This window comes from Astatotilapia calliptera, chromosome 22 (assembly GCF_900246225.1).
Source record: "Astatotilapia calliptera chromosome 22, fAstCal1.2, whole genome shotgun sequence".
NCBI lineage: Eukaryota > Metazoa > Chordata > Actinopteri > Cichliformes > Cichlidae > Astatotilapia > Astatotilapia calliptera.
In genome coordinates, this window is record NC_039322.1 from 5,246,384 (window position 1) to 5,260,919 (window position 14,536).

Sequence of the window (14,536 nt, forward strand, 5' to 3'; positions counted from 1 at the left end):
TCTGAGTCCCATGGTAGTCAGGTGAGCAGGTGGAAGAGACAGAAGGGAAGCTGAAGAGGAGCGGAGTGGACGAGGGGGTGAGTATGTATGCAAAGTGTACTGGTACTTTACATACATAGACTGTATGATATTATAAAGAAATAATGATTTATTTTGTATCTCAATTCAGTTCAGTTTAATTCGATTTAATTTTATTTATACACCTCACAACAAAAGTCATCTCATTGTGCTGTTAATGAAGAAATAACACCAGAAACACAGTGAACTTCATATCCGGGTGTAACTCAGTAGTTATGATATGTGTGACCATGTTCTTCAAACAGAAAGTATTCACAAGCATAACATTGGTGAATAATATTGAATACATTACAAAGCAGGAGTCTTTTACCCTTATTGAACTCTATGGAATGACATGTGGTTCTTCATATACAGTGTATACTGAACAAACAATAAAACATCAAAGATTTTTACAGATACTTTGTGTTAATTACACTTTAGTGATCAGCTGTTGTGTGAAAATGTTTTCATTCCTCCTGAAAATTAATGGTTCTCATTTTTATTTTTGGACCTTACAGTCCTGGCTGAATTAATGAGATAAACAGCAAACAAAACAATGAATTGAATGAGTTTAATAATAAAACTAAAGAACAAATAACTCCAACATAAACTTTAATGTTTATTATGTAATTATTTTTAAGGGATTGAAGAGATAAACAGGCAATTTAATTATGTGTATAAAATAATCAGTTGTTTCTGTTTAAATGTACATTTGTATTTAAAATGACATAAATCTGACCAGCCCTTTCTCACTCTGGGGGAATCTGACATATAAAAAGACAAAATATAAAAGTCAAACTGACCCGCCCCTGTCCCCTGTATTCCCAGGAGAAGAAGGAAGACGAAAGCCTTCATTGTGATGATAAACATCCAAACTTTTATCAGACTTCAAGCATTCGCTTGTTCAGAAAAAGCTAAAGCTAAAATAGGAGAAAAAGAACCGGGAGATACGTGACCATTGGCCTCGATCAGAGCCAATCGGAATTTACTCCCACAGTAAACGTCACTTAAATCTGGGTTAAACGCACCCTTTAGGGTTATCAACGAAACTGAAAGTAAAATATCTTCATATGAACCAGTGTATGATTAAGGGAAGGGTTACGGTTATTTTCATCTGGTTTCTATTATTTTTATGTTATGACAAGTGTAGTTCATGTTATGCTGGGTATACATTGTGTAGTTTATTTTTTATCCAGTGGATAAAACCTCGTTAAGTTTCTCAGTGGAGTGATTTGTATTAATTTTAAATTGATATGTGTGGCGAGTGGCAATAGAAGGAGGAAAAATGATGATAACAGTCAACAGGTGGGGTGCTCCCGGCCTCTCGGCCTGGGGCTCGGTCACTCAGGCACAGCTGGCTGCCGGCGGAGCTCACGGGCGCGTCACTGCAACCCCCCGGCTTCTGCTCCGCGGCTGCTGAGTGAGCCCTCATCCGGGACTCTCCTCAGCTCTTTCTGGGACAGTGGCGCGGCTGCCCCTCTGTGGGTCTTCCTTGGTCTCTTGTGTTCTGGTTCGGGTCTCTCCTCTTGCCTCACTTTTCCTTCATCCACCTGCTGGCCTCCACCACTTGCTAGTGTTATTGAATCTGTGGAAGCTCCGCGATAGCCACCACACGAAGTAACGAATAACGAGCCTATTTAAATCCCAGTAACGAGTAACGCGTTCCTGGTTTTGGCATAATAACTAGTTACCGTGCTCGTTACCACAATAATAACGTAGTTACTGTAACGCGTTACTTAATAACGCGTTAGTCCCAACACTGTTCAGCAGTGATACCAAAATTAGTTCATGATGGTATGTGTAGTGTACTCACACTTTACATACATAAACTATCTGATATTATGAAGTAATAATGATTTAATTTGCATCTCAATTCAGTTCAATTGAATTCTATTTTATTTTATTTATCCACGTCACAACAAAAGTCACCTCATTGCGCTGTTAATTAAGCAATAACACCAGAAAAACAGTGAACTTCATATCCGGGTGTAACTACTCGTTAGTTACGACATGTGTGCGCATGTTTGTCAAACAGAAAGTATTCACAAACATAAAACTGGTGAATAATACTGAAGATAATACAAAGCAGGAGTCTTTTAACTTTTAATAGACTGCATAAAATGACATGTGGCTCTTCATATACTGAACAAATATTTTTTAAATAACAATAAAATAAAAATAATATTTATACTTAAATGAACTTTAGTTAACTTTAATAAGCAGCTGTTGTGTGAAAATGTTTTAAACCCTCATGAAAATTAAAATGCTACTTAGTTTTTAAAATAAACGTTTTAATTACTGTCACCAGATTATCATCAGACCTCCTCACTGATGTTTTATTTGTTGGACTGTTTGGAGAGACAGCAGAGTCACAACGCTTAAAAATGCGTCACGAACGGTTTAAACCCGGAAATCATCAAATAGTTTGGGACATAAGTCGCCTTGTTTTAATCTTTGCCTTCATCTAACCTTTAATGTTTATTATTAGGTATTGAAGAGATAAACAGACGATTTAATTACCTGTATAATATAATCGATTGTTTCTAAACATTGACATTTTCTACTAGGATCCATTACAACTAAATGTTTAGCGTACAGGAACTTTCTGGGGAGCAAACAGTCCGTCCATTTGTCTTTCAAAACACATAAATCTGACATAGAAAAAGACAAAAATATAACAGTCAAACTGACCTGCCGCTGCCCCCTGTATTCCCAGGAGAAGAAAGAAGATGAAGGCTTTCATCTTCTTCTTCATTGTGACCATAAACATCCAAACCTTTAACAGACTTTGTGTATTCGCTTGTCCAGAAAAAGCTAAAGATAAAATGGAGAACCAGGAGAAACATCACCATTAGCCTCGATCAGAGCCAAAAGGGATTTACTCTGAGAGTAAACGTCACTTAAATCAACGAAACTGAAAGTAAAATATCTTCATATGAACCAGTTTATCACGAAGGGAAGTTCAGTTTCATCTGGTCTTTATAAATTTTTATGTTATGACAGGTTTAGTTCGTGTTATGCTGGGTATACACTGTATAATTTATTTTCTATTCAGTGGATAAAACCTTGTTAAGTTTCTCAGTGGAGTGATTTGTATTCATTTTAAACGCACACACATACACTGATACACACTCATCCCCCCTCCCTTTCCAAACGCCTTCGATGCTTGTCCCCTCCCGGGACAGATGGCGGGTCGACTGGACCAGCGCAGACATGCAGGACCGGATGCGCTGCCTACACCGGCTCTCTCTCACCCTTTACCCACCCCTGTTACTTGTCTTGTGTTTCTGTGGTGTATTGACTGTCATGTGCTTTTTGTGCTGGGGTGTTTTTTTTTCTGTTTTCAAACTGTTCTACCTGTTAACCATTCCTCGCCGTCAGTCCCCTGACCGTAGTCGGGAGACGCGAGGGGAGATGCTTCCTCCAGGGCCGAAGTTTGTCCTCCTTCGGGGTTAACTCCCTTCACTTTTGTGGAGTAGTGAGGCAGACAGAAATCAGCCGAGGCACCGGAGAGTACTGAAGAGATGAGGCTTTAATAACAGTACTGCACACTTCAAAAACACACTGCATAGCCTGTAGCCCGTTAGAACACTGCTCCCGGTCGCCCTCTCTACCCATGACACACTCTCTCTCTCTTTTTCCTCTTTCGCTCCCCGCGTTTCCTTCACACACACATCACATACACTCCTTACTGCACCCAGTCACACACAAGACGGCAATTCCTGCAACATACCATTAGGAGCTCAGTCTGAGTGGAGGTTTTTTTCTCCTCCTCTCACCTCATGTTGTGTATTTTTGTTTTTTTGCTTTTTCTATCAGCCTACCTCTCTGACATGTCTCCCCAATGTGATGTTTGTGTAAAGCAGTGGTTCCCAAACTTTTTTTGTTAGGCCCCCCTTTGTTTTACAAGAAAAATCTTCGCCCCCACCACCACCACCATTTTTGAAAACGCAGCTGTTTCGTCCACACGTAAACGCCGTTTCAAATCACCGAAAACTGAGATTTTTTTAAAACTCCTTTTTTGCGTTAATGTGTGGACGAGGAATTCAGAGTTCATCACACCACGTCAAAGGTATGTGCCTTTTTTCACGTCACGCTGTGCGCCACAAATGCGACCAAATTTTTCAGTGGTGCGACTAAAAAAAAATATTTGGTTGCACCTGTGCCACCAACTGTTCGGTAGCAAAAAAAAAAAAAAAAATCTGCAACCTTCCCTGTGGTCAGCAACAGACACACATTATGCCCCTATCGTGGACTAAACCAATCAGAGATAGTAAGGGGTGGGACCTCTCTGATTGGCCGTGGTCCAGTTGAAAGTGCAGGTGGAAGTGGGAGGTGAGTAGCTTGAATAAAGCGATATCAATTAATTAAATCCTGAATCGACTTTTAAATATAACTGTGTTTTGCCAGAAACGCCAGATTCTCAGATTAAATAGAATAGAATAGAATTCAACTTTATTGTCATTGCACATGCACAGGTACAGGGCAACGAAATGCAGTTTGTATCCATCCAGAAGTGCTTTAGTGATATACACTCAACAAAAATATAAACGCAACACCTTTGTTACTGCTCCCATTCGCCATGGGATGGACGTAGAGACCTAAAATTCATTCCAGATACACAATATAACCATCCCTCCCAAACAGTGGTCACAAATCAGTCCAAATGTGTGGTAGTGGGCACATCTGCTATATTGAGATAATCCATCCCACCTCACAGGTGTGCCACATCAGGATGCTGATCTGACATCATGAGTAGTGCACAGGTGTACCTCAAACTGCCCACAACAAAAGGCCACCCTGGAATGTGCAGTTTTTTGCGCTATTGGGGGTCTGGGGACCCAGAACCGATCAGTATCTGGTGTGACCACCATTTGCCTCATGCAGTGCAACACATCGTTGCATGGAGTCTATCAGATTGTCAATTGTGGCCTGTGGAATGTTGGTCCACTCCACTTCAATGGCTGTGCGAGGTTGTTGGATATTCGTGGGAACTGGTACACGCTGTCGTATACGCCGGTCAAGCACATCCCGAACATGCTCAATGGGTGACATGTCCGGTGAGTATGCTGGCCATGCAAGAACTGGGACATTCTCAGCTGCCATCTGCCCTGAGCAATGTGAACCATGATTCATCCGTGAAGCGCACACCTCTCCAACGTGCCAGACGCCATCGAATGTGAGCATTTGCCCACACAAGTCTGTTACGGCGACGAGCTGGAGTCAGGTCAAGACCCCGATGAGGACGACAGGCATGCAGTTGAGCGTCCCTGAGACGGTTTCTGACAGTTTGTGCAGAAATTGTTTGGTTGTGCAAACCAATTGTTCCAGCAGCTGTCTGGGTGGCTGGTCTCAGACGATCTTGGAGGTGAACCTGCTGGATGTGGAGGTCCTGGGCTGGTGTGGTTACACGAGGTCTGCGGTTGTGAGGCTGGTTGGATGTGCTGCCATATTCTCTGAAACGCCTGTGGAGACGGCTTATGGTTGAGAAATGAACATTCAATGCACGGGCGACAGATCTGGTTGACATTCCTGCTGTCAGCATGCCAGTTGCACGCTCCCTAATTGCTTGTGGCATCTGTGGCATTTTGCTGTGAGACAAAACTGCACATTCCAGGGTGGCCTTTTGTTGTGGGCAGTCTGAGGTACACCTGTGCACTACTCATGATGTCAGATCAGCATCCTAATGTGGCACACCTGTGAGGTGGGATGGATTATCTCAATATAGCAGATGTGCCCACTACCACACATTTGGACTGATTTGTGACCACTGTTTGGGAGGGATGGTTATATTGTGTATCTGGAATGAATTTTAGGTCTCTACGTCCATCCCATGGGGAATGGGAGCAGTAACAAAGGTGTTGCGTTTAGATTTTTGTTCAGTGTATAATCATAGGTAGCACATATGTTTTCATCTATTTCCTTGTGTCTATCAGACAAACCCTGCTGCGGCTTTTCTGGTGTGACTTGGATACAAACAATGAGGAAATCACATCAGTTAAAGGTACAGTGGCAAGCCTCACTAATTCTGTTGGTGGTGTTTTGCAGAAAGATCAGTCACAGTGTTAGAGCGCCACCACTGGACTCAAACGGCACTCCATTTCCACCTCTTTCTGTGAAACCACGTGATCACTCTGTTAAGTTTCGTTTTTGTGTTTATGACACCCGATCTGGTTTGATTTGCAAGCGTTGGCGCACAAACGGAGAGCAAAGAATAGGCTGTTATCTAATATATGTGCCAGGACGTTAAGGCTTCTTGTCTGACTTGTTCTGCAACGTTCCTGCAAAAATAAAGAAGTGAAACAATCAATTGACAAACAATGAATTATTAACATCAACATTTTAGACAGGTCAGAAGGACATACATTTAAAAATAAAGTGTACAGCTAACTTCTAATCTGTAAAGAACAAGTTACTAAACTCATACAGAGAAGTAATTTATGATGAATTCTGTATGCATTAAAAAACATAAATAAAAAAAAGAACTTCTATTACTAAAACCAAGGCTTATACACTCAGTATGCTGCTTTTACAATATAAAAACAAAGGCTGTGTGTTTAGATTTAAGACTTTTTATTTTTTCTGTTTCTCTTGTCCTCATCTGACCCCTGCCCTCAGACTGGGTTATCTTTCTGATGCCTTGCTGCCACTGACGTAGCAAGTTACTCCACAATTTGCCTTTGGTTAATTTTTAGTCAGAGGGCTCCATCTAGCGGCGGGATGGCAGTACTCCTGAATGCAATTTTGAAGACGTATTCTTCTAAGCTACTGTAAAATCTTTGTTTTTAGGCTTCCGGGTACTTTAATTTTTCAGATACACATTCACTCTTATGTCAGCTAATCCTGATATATTATGAACTTATGGCGTGTTTTTGTGTTTTTCCTGGATAACTGTCGGACTCGTCTGTATGTGAAAGTGAAACTGAACTTGATCTCGGACTTGGAGGGGAAAACCAGCCAACTAAACCTTGTTTAGTCCGTTTGATTGCAGCTAAACGAGGGGACCTGTCTGTGAGGAAACACGGATAAACATGACGGAATTATCTACCATCTATAAACTGTCTCTGATCGCCGTTACCTGCTTTATTCAAGGTAAGCTAGTCGAGCTCATTGTTGCTCTGCTGGTCTGACAGACAAAAATACATCTATGCATGCTGTATTACTAATATTATAAACCGTACATGTAAGAAAAACCTTTTTTATATGCATGGAAGTCCTCTATCTGTTCAATAACATATAAAAGTTGAAAAACAGCTGGTTGGAAATGTCCAAAACAACTTGGACAATAACGTCAAGTTTAACTCTTAAGTAAACATAGTAAAGGTCATATTTAATGACCCTTTTACAAGCTGAATTTAAAATAATGGCCAAATGCGTCTTAAAACATGTAAGTGAATGTTATAGGTGTATGCATGATTACGTTTAACAAAAATAACATAAATTTAATACGTTTTTAACATGGAGTTCTGCGTGAAACCCCGAGCGAGTGGTGCACGCCTATTTTCGTGCCCAAAACGTGATCGTCTGTCCAAAAGTGATTTCCGGTGTTGTGCCAAAAAGTGATTGCCTGCCAAAAAGTGATTTCCAATGTTTCCGTGTATTTTTTATGTGTAATATCTTTACGTATGTTGGTAAATAGACTTCGGTGAACAGCGTTTACAAAGGGGTTATATATAGAATTAAAAGATTATCTGTTTTTTCAAGTATCTTTATAACTCTGTGTTATTGTACTCACATTATAACCAATCCGGTCCTTTTCCCCCACTTACAATATTTTTACTGAACTATTGTAATATTTGCTGCCATTTCTGCTGTCTTACTCTTACAAAAGACATTTTTAATGTTAATGAGATTTTTTTTAACTGCATAAATAAAGGTTCTATAAAAGTCGCTGCCAAAAACTGATTGCGGCTTCTACCTTGTTACACGAATGTTGTTTGTGGCTCAATATGACTTTGTGTCATCCATGAGGGATGCATTTGACATATGTTTCACATATTATAGGCCATCAAGTTACTTATAGCAGTTTAAATACGAGCAATCAGTTTTTGGCAAATACCGGAAATCAGTTTTTGGCAGACAATCACTTTTTGGCACAACACCGGTAATTGCCGAAAAGTGATCATCCATATTTAAACTGCTGTAAATGACATGTTGACCATTAATATGTGAAAGAACGTAGAAGCTGCAATCACTTTTTGGCAAAGTTATCCTACATTCAACCAGTTAAAAAGTGTCACGGACATTAAAAACGTCTTCTTTTAGAGGTATATGGCCATATCGTATATGGAAACTACAACAAATATAACAGGAGTTCAATAAAGATATTTTAAGAGGCCAAAAAGGTCTGAATTGGTTAAGTAGGTACAGTAAAGCAATAAAAAAATAAGAGTCATAAAGATACTCTTTGTTTTACATGTTACCCCTTTGTAAATCCTGCTGACTATAGTCTATTTACAAATACAATCACCAACACCTGAAATCACAAATTGAAGCAGTGCTGTCTTCACTTTAGTGATTAAGACTGTGCGATATTCACAGTAAACAGCTGGAGGCTTCATTTTCTGGGAAAGGTAGACGGGCTGCTGCCTGTTTGCTAAATGAAAAATAAAAAAAAGCAGGGGAGTAAACCAAAAGCAAAACACTGAAGGGGTGGAAACAGCTAAGTACAATATTTATGGGTCGCCTGACAGAACTGGACTTTTACTTTTAGCTGTCATTTTAAACTGGACCTCATGAAACATATTACGCTTGATTTAACTTTCTGTTTCAATAATAATTCCTATAAGTGCCTTGTTTATTGGTTGAGCTTGAAAAGACAGTTTGCACAACAATAATTTTCTGAGTGGATGATGTCGAGAAACGTAATGGCATAATATAACGTGGTCTGATATTTACAGAGGTTTTACTACCCATTAATCTCCTGTTAAACTTTTGTCTGAAGCCTGCAGCAGCAGCTGTCCGGTGTTGGAGTGCTGGTTTGTGCAGGAGAAGGCGGGACGAGGAGGAGGTTTAACTGGAGCTACGACCCAAGAAAAATCCCTGCTTCACATCAGAACCGACGGCCAGAATGACGAGTCCCAGCGCGCTCCTAAAGACATCAACCCTGAAAGAGTCTACTCTGTGATCGGTAATGAGTAAAATACAATCCAGCTTAGTTAAATAAGTTCTGCAGCTCGATAAAAGTCATATTTTATCAGAGTTTACGTCCACTTTTTCTTCTCCTCTCTCTTATCTGGATGCATTTACATCTGTTTGAGTCCCAGTATGTCTGAACCATGGCTAGCAGATTTTACCGCTGCTAAAGCCTGAGGCAGATACTTAACGTCCAGCATGACAATAAAATTAGCTCAGTTAACAGAAAGAAGTCCATTAGGCATAAAAATGATTGAAAACCATAATTATTTACATGAGAACATTTTAGATGATCTGTTGAAAATAAAGGAAATGGTTCGGCCGAAACAGTCACACTAACATTTCATCATCTATGATGGCTCCATTCCTTCATTTTGACACAGCAAAAATCCCACTGATGGGTTGATCACCTGACTATTCAGTAATAGTCAGGTGATCAACTGACCTCGTATTCGTGAACACACAGGGTCGCCAAACCTCCAGTACAGGGGAAGGCTCTCACCTGTTTCCTTAGTGAAGTCCAGGTGGTGACTTTTTTGTCTGGCAGTGTGTAAGAAACATATAGACCAAATGTTCCTGTATAAAACAACCCAGCTGCTCGTTTTAGTCACTAAATGTCTTGGTGTTTAAAAGTTACTGCACATAAAGTGTGTATTTAGCACATTAGTCTGGAAAACATGTATTTCCTAGGTTGTTAGTTTGACTCCATCAACATTTCTCTTTGAGAATATTATGTAAATATTATGATTACATAACAATTTAGATAATAAATCTAAACATGTATTCATAGCAGCTCTGCATGTTTCTATATTTTTCTTTTTGTATTTTTATGGATTCCATCATTGACCAAAGCATCTCTTTTTAAGATTTATTTGTTATGTATTTTCACATGTGTAGGTTTAAAGGCATATTTGTTTAGGGGCAGGTATGTAACACAAACCACCCTCCACAACATAACAGCATAAAATAATTTGCCATATCTGTCCCATGTGGGCCTCTGAATAAGCAATACTGAGCAACACGTACAAAAACTATACAAAAAATATAAAATGAAAAGCAAAAGAAGAAAATAAAATTAGGTAAAAATTGTAATTCCGCAAACTGTGTTACTATGTGGGTTAAATTATTCACTTAAAATTATTTACACACAGCTGTTCATCTTATTTTCTTTTATTTATAAACAGATCGAGTGTCTCAGACATCTTACATGTTGTATAATCGTGACCTTTGACTCCTGTTTCTCAGACCCAGCTGGCACCCTCTGCCACCGCTCGCTCAACCCTCCCAGAGGCTCTGTGACGAAGCCCCAGTGTGAGATCAACCCCTTCCTGCCGCAGCCCTCCAGCCTGGACTGGGTTTCCTCGCTCACAGAGTCTGGCCTCAGCCCCGTGTACCTGCAGGCTGAGTGGTTTTCATCTGCATTTCAGGGCCTCAACGAACAGCTGGGCATCTCTACTATCACCCGCAGCCCCACAGGATCTAAAGAGCACAGTGGTAATGATTTGATTTTAACCCAACACATTTATATCTGGGGGTTCACAGATCAAAAAATTGATTGGCCAACAATTATAAAAGTTTATTATCTCACGTGTGTCGGTCTGACTCTGTTTCCTCAGTGATCCTGAGCGTGACGACTAAAACGGTCTCAGTAAAGTCCAGACTCGGGGAGCCCGTGCAGCTGGACTGCGGCTTTTGGATCAACCCTTCCTCTCCTCTGTATGGGGCTGGATTCGCCGTCGAATGGCGGTACCAGTTCAGAGGTCGCGGACGCCTGATTCTGGCTTACGACGGGAAGACTGACCGCCTCGCCGACACGCAGGAAGAGGGAGCCACGCTGGACTTTGATGCTTTGCACGAGAAAGGAAACGCATCCCTGCTCCTGCAGGAGGCTAAAGTGCTTCACTCTGGGACGTACATCTGCACGGTGTATCTGCCACACCTGCTCGCTCAGGTGGCGCTGGACCTTGAGATTGAAGGTGAGGAAAATGTATTTCTGGAGCATTACGCACGTGTTTGCTTCACTGAAATAACCAGATGTGTTTAAAATAAACACTCAGCTCTGTAAAAACTCCAGATTTAACTTTTAACCTCATCTTGTTTTTCTGCTCCTCTCTCCACCCAGAACCGCCATCCCTCTCCATCCACCCCTCCACCCTGCCCCTCGCTGTTCCAGGTCAGACTATAAACGTCCAGTGTGAAGCGTCCGGCTTTGCGCCCCTCCCCGTGGAGTTCAGCTGGGAGATTAAAGGTGCCGACGGGAAGTCCAAGACCCTGGATTCATTCAGCGTAACGGGCCACAGGCAGGCCTGGGACCGCACCTTCAGCCAGACCTCCCGGCTCGAGATCGACACCTCTAAGCTGGACCTGGGCAGAGGAGGGGAGCTCACCTGTGTAGCCGCCCACGCTGGAGGCACGAGACGGACCAGCGTGACCCTCAATGTCATCGGTAATGTGAAGCAAACCTGGAAGACACGCAAGCAAACAGCTCAGTTTATAATAATAATAATAATAATAATAATGGATTGGATTTATATAGCGCTTTTCAAGGCACCCAAAGCGCTTTACAATGCCACTATTCATTCACTCTCACATTCACACACTGGTGGAGGCAGCTACAGTTGTAGCCACAGCTGCCCTGGGGCAGACTGACAGAAGCGAGGCTGCCATATCGCGCCATCGGCCCCTCTGGCCAAGACCAGTAGGCAAGTAGGGTAAAGTGTCTTGCCCAAGGACACAACGACCAGGACAGAGAGCCCTGGGATCGAACCGGCGACCTTCCGGTTATGTTGAGTTAAGGGAGTTTTTATACAGTTGGAGAAGGTACTAATGATGAAATAGAGAAAAGAAAGGTAGAATAGTATAGAAGTGAAACTGATATAAGAAAAGATATTACCACTAACATAACACTTTCCTTTTAATGCGGCTTATTAGGTTAGTATCACATATAAATGACTAAATATTTAACTAATCTTGAAACACGTTTACCTGGATAACTTTTGAGTTATCGTAGTTTGACACATTCTTAGATTTAAGTAAACAGTTTGAATCACCAGCTTCTGGATTTAAAACAGTTTGATTTTGTTAATCACAAAGTAACCATGTGGTACCATTTATGACCCACTGTGATATTTTATTTCTAAAAAGATTTACTGCATCACAAACCTTCAGACTAACCTGAACTGTTGCATTTAAGTAATATTTAATGGCATTAGAACATTTTAGTATATCTGTTATAGATGAATGAAGCAGCACAGATATGATAAACACCATGAGAGCCATTAAAAATTGACTCCTGTTAGTACCTGAAATGACTCGGTTGGTGAAATAACTCTTAAAGGTTTAATATTGAAGTATATATAATACTGTGCAAACGTTTTAGGCAGCTGTAAACAAAGAATGCTTTTAAAAAAGTGATAATTATCTATTTTTATCAATCAACGAAATGCAGTGAATGAACAAAAGAGAAATTTAAATCAAATCACCTTTGCCTTCTTCTACACTTGCACAGTTTTTGAAGGAACTCGGCTGGTAGGTTGTTCCGAACATCTTGGAGAACTAACCACCGATCTTCTGTGGATGTTGGCTTCCTCACATCTCTCTGTATCTTCATGTAATCCCAGACACACCTGAGTATGTTGCTATCAGGGCTCTGTGGGGACCGGACCATCACTTCCAGCACTTCTTGTTCTTCTTTACACTGAAGATGGTTCTTAATGACTTTGGCTCCATGTTTGGGGTCATTGTCCTGCTGCGGAATACATTTGGGGCAAATAAACAATCATTTATATTTTTCAAAAGCATCTTTGTTTACAGCATTTTTTCACACCTGCCTAAAATGTTTCTACAGTACTGTAATAATAATTTAACTGACAAACCTGTTCAGATCAGATGAATCCTAACGATCTTTTTTCCTTTTCAGGTTTCAGTTCTCCGTCCATCGAGGACTCTATGGCGATGGTCGGCGTGGCGCTGGTGCTTTATGGGCTCATCAAGTTTGTCTCGTGGACATTTACCAGCTCAGGTAGCAAATATTGATGCAAAAATATCGTCCAACAGTTTTAATGTGTATTGAAGGTTTTTTTAATCATTTCAAGCTGGAAAAAATCTTGTCATCTTTTGGATCAAATAAAAAAGAATGAGTAATATGTTTCAAAAAGTAAGATGTTTATTAAACTCTGTGTCTGACTTTTTGTTTTTTCATTTGTATTTTCTCTGTAAACAGGCTCAGCTGAGGCTGATAAACAAGATAAGGTAATGTCACTGTAATATTTACTGCAGACAAACATATAAATGTGTTTACAGAAATCTCTTATTAACTTATTTACCTACTGTATGTTTCATCACCCTGGACGTGGTGCTTCTTGGTGTTTCCTTTGAATTTAATTTTACAATTTTTTCCCATCACAGAAAGAGAAGTGAAGATGAAAGAAGGCGACTGACCATCAGTGGCATTGATCCACTCGATATGTTTGATGGGATTTCAGGAGGGGCTTTCCACATGTTCATGGGACAGATTTTTTCTTTTTCTTTTGTTTTTTTTACTGCTCTGGTTTGGAGGTAAACTTGTATGTTTTATGCTTGTTTTTATCAAATTTGTTTATTATAAAATGTTTGGATTCAACTTTTTGTTCTTTAGAAAGGGACAGGGATATCTCGAAGACGCTCAGTTCAAACATGTTTCTTGTGACGTTTCTTTAATCTTTCTTTATAGAGCTGTGTGGTTTTGCCTTCCTCTGTTTATGGTTTATATGTCGTCACAAACACTGGAAAGAAAAACAATGAGAGGAAGTTGGGAGGGATGTGTTGAAACATCAGCTTCTGTTTTTTAAAGGTTAATCCTTCCATTCGATGTTCCCGTCTGTCTAAAAACCTCATTAACTCACCCTTTTTGGAACCAGAGATCGGACTGTATTTGTTGGTTTATAAAGAAAAGGAAATGCTGTTTTAATTAAGTAAAAATAATTAGACTAATAATAGACTCATTATTTTAAAAATAATATTTATAATAATAATAATAGACTGTTCAAACTGTCAGTCTAAATTTTGTCCTTTTTGTAAATATGGAGATTGTATTTCTGTTTTCATATTATTTTTAGGTGTGTTTGTCTTTTTCTTCATCACATGCTTGCCCGGGATAATAAACATTAAACCTGTGACTGAAATGGAGATTTTACAAACAGAGCACAAAATTCTGCTGTAAGGAAGATTTTAAATTAGCAAATGATTTAAATGGACTCTGAATTTTAATTAAATAAAAAAAATCTCTTGAAACACACCAAATAAGTCCTCTTCTTGTTTAACACTCTGCTCTTATACACGCTTTAAACCACACATTCACTCACAC

At 40.1% G+C, this 14,536-nt stretch overlaps 2 protein-coding genes across 6 annotated transcripts in view; one reads left to right on the forward strand and one right to left on the reverse strand.

Annotated features, from left to right (window-relative positions):
• LOC113015191 (major histocompatibility complex class I-related gene protein-like) overlaps positions 1-2,891 on the reverse strand; it is a 74,417-nt gene extending 71,526 nt beyond the window's left edge. The window contains exon 1 of one of the 2 annotated variants that reach the window (XM_026157140.1): positions 2,749-2,876. In XM_026157140.1, the coding sequence (XP_026012925.1) occupies positions 2,749-2,827 (79 nt within the window). In that variant the 5' untranslated portion in view covers positions 2,828-2,876. Of the gene's footprint in view, positions 1-2,748 lie in introns of both variants that reach the window. The other variant, XM_026157139.1, reaches the window with a different exon arrangement.
• A 1,470-nt stretch (positions 2,892-4,361) lies between these two features.
• LOC113015179 (tapasin-like) lies at positions 4,362-13,753 on the forward strand. 4 transcript variants are annotated; one of them, XM_026157123.1, is made up of 10 exons: positions 4,362-4,392; positions 5,994-6,061; positions 6,975-7,149; positions 9,002-9,187; positions 10,438-10,686; positions 10,809-11,168; positions 11,315-11,638; positions 13,112-13,213; positions 13,415-13,443; positions 13,600-13,753. In XM_026157123.1, the coding sequence occupies exons 3-10, from the start codon at positions 7,089-7,091 to the stop codon at positions 13,609-13,611; spliced, it is 1,323 nt and encodes a 440-aa protein (XP_026012908.1). In that variant the 5' UTR covers positions 4,362-4,392; positions 5,994-6,061; positions 6,975-7,088; the 3' UTR covers positions 13,612-13,753. The 4 variants fall into 4 exon arrangements, with proteins under 4 accessions (XP_026012908.1, XP_026012909.1, XP_026012910.1 ...); XM_026157124.1 differs by having other exon boundaries at positions 7,034-7,149; XM_026157125.1 differs by having other exon boundaries at positions 7,049-7,149.
• Positions 13,754-14,536: the final 783 nt, after the last annotated feature.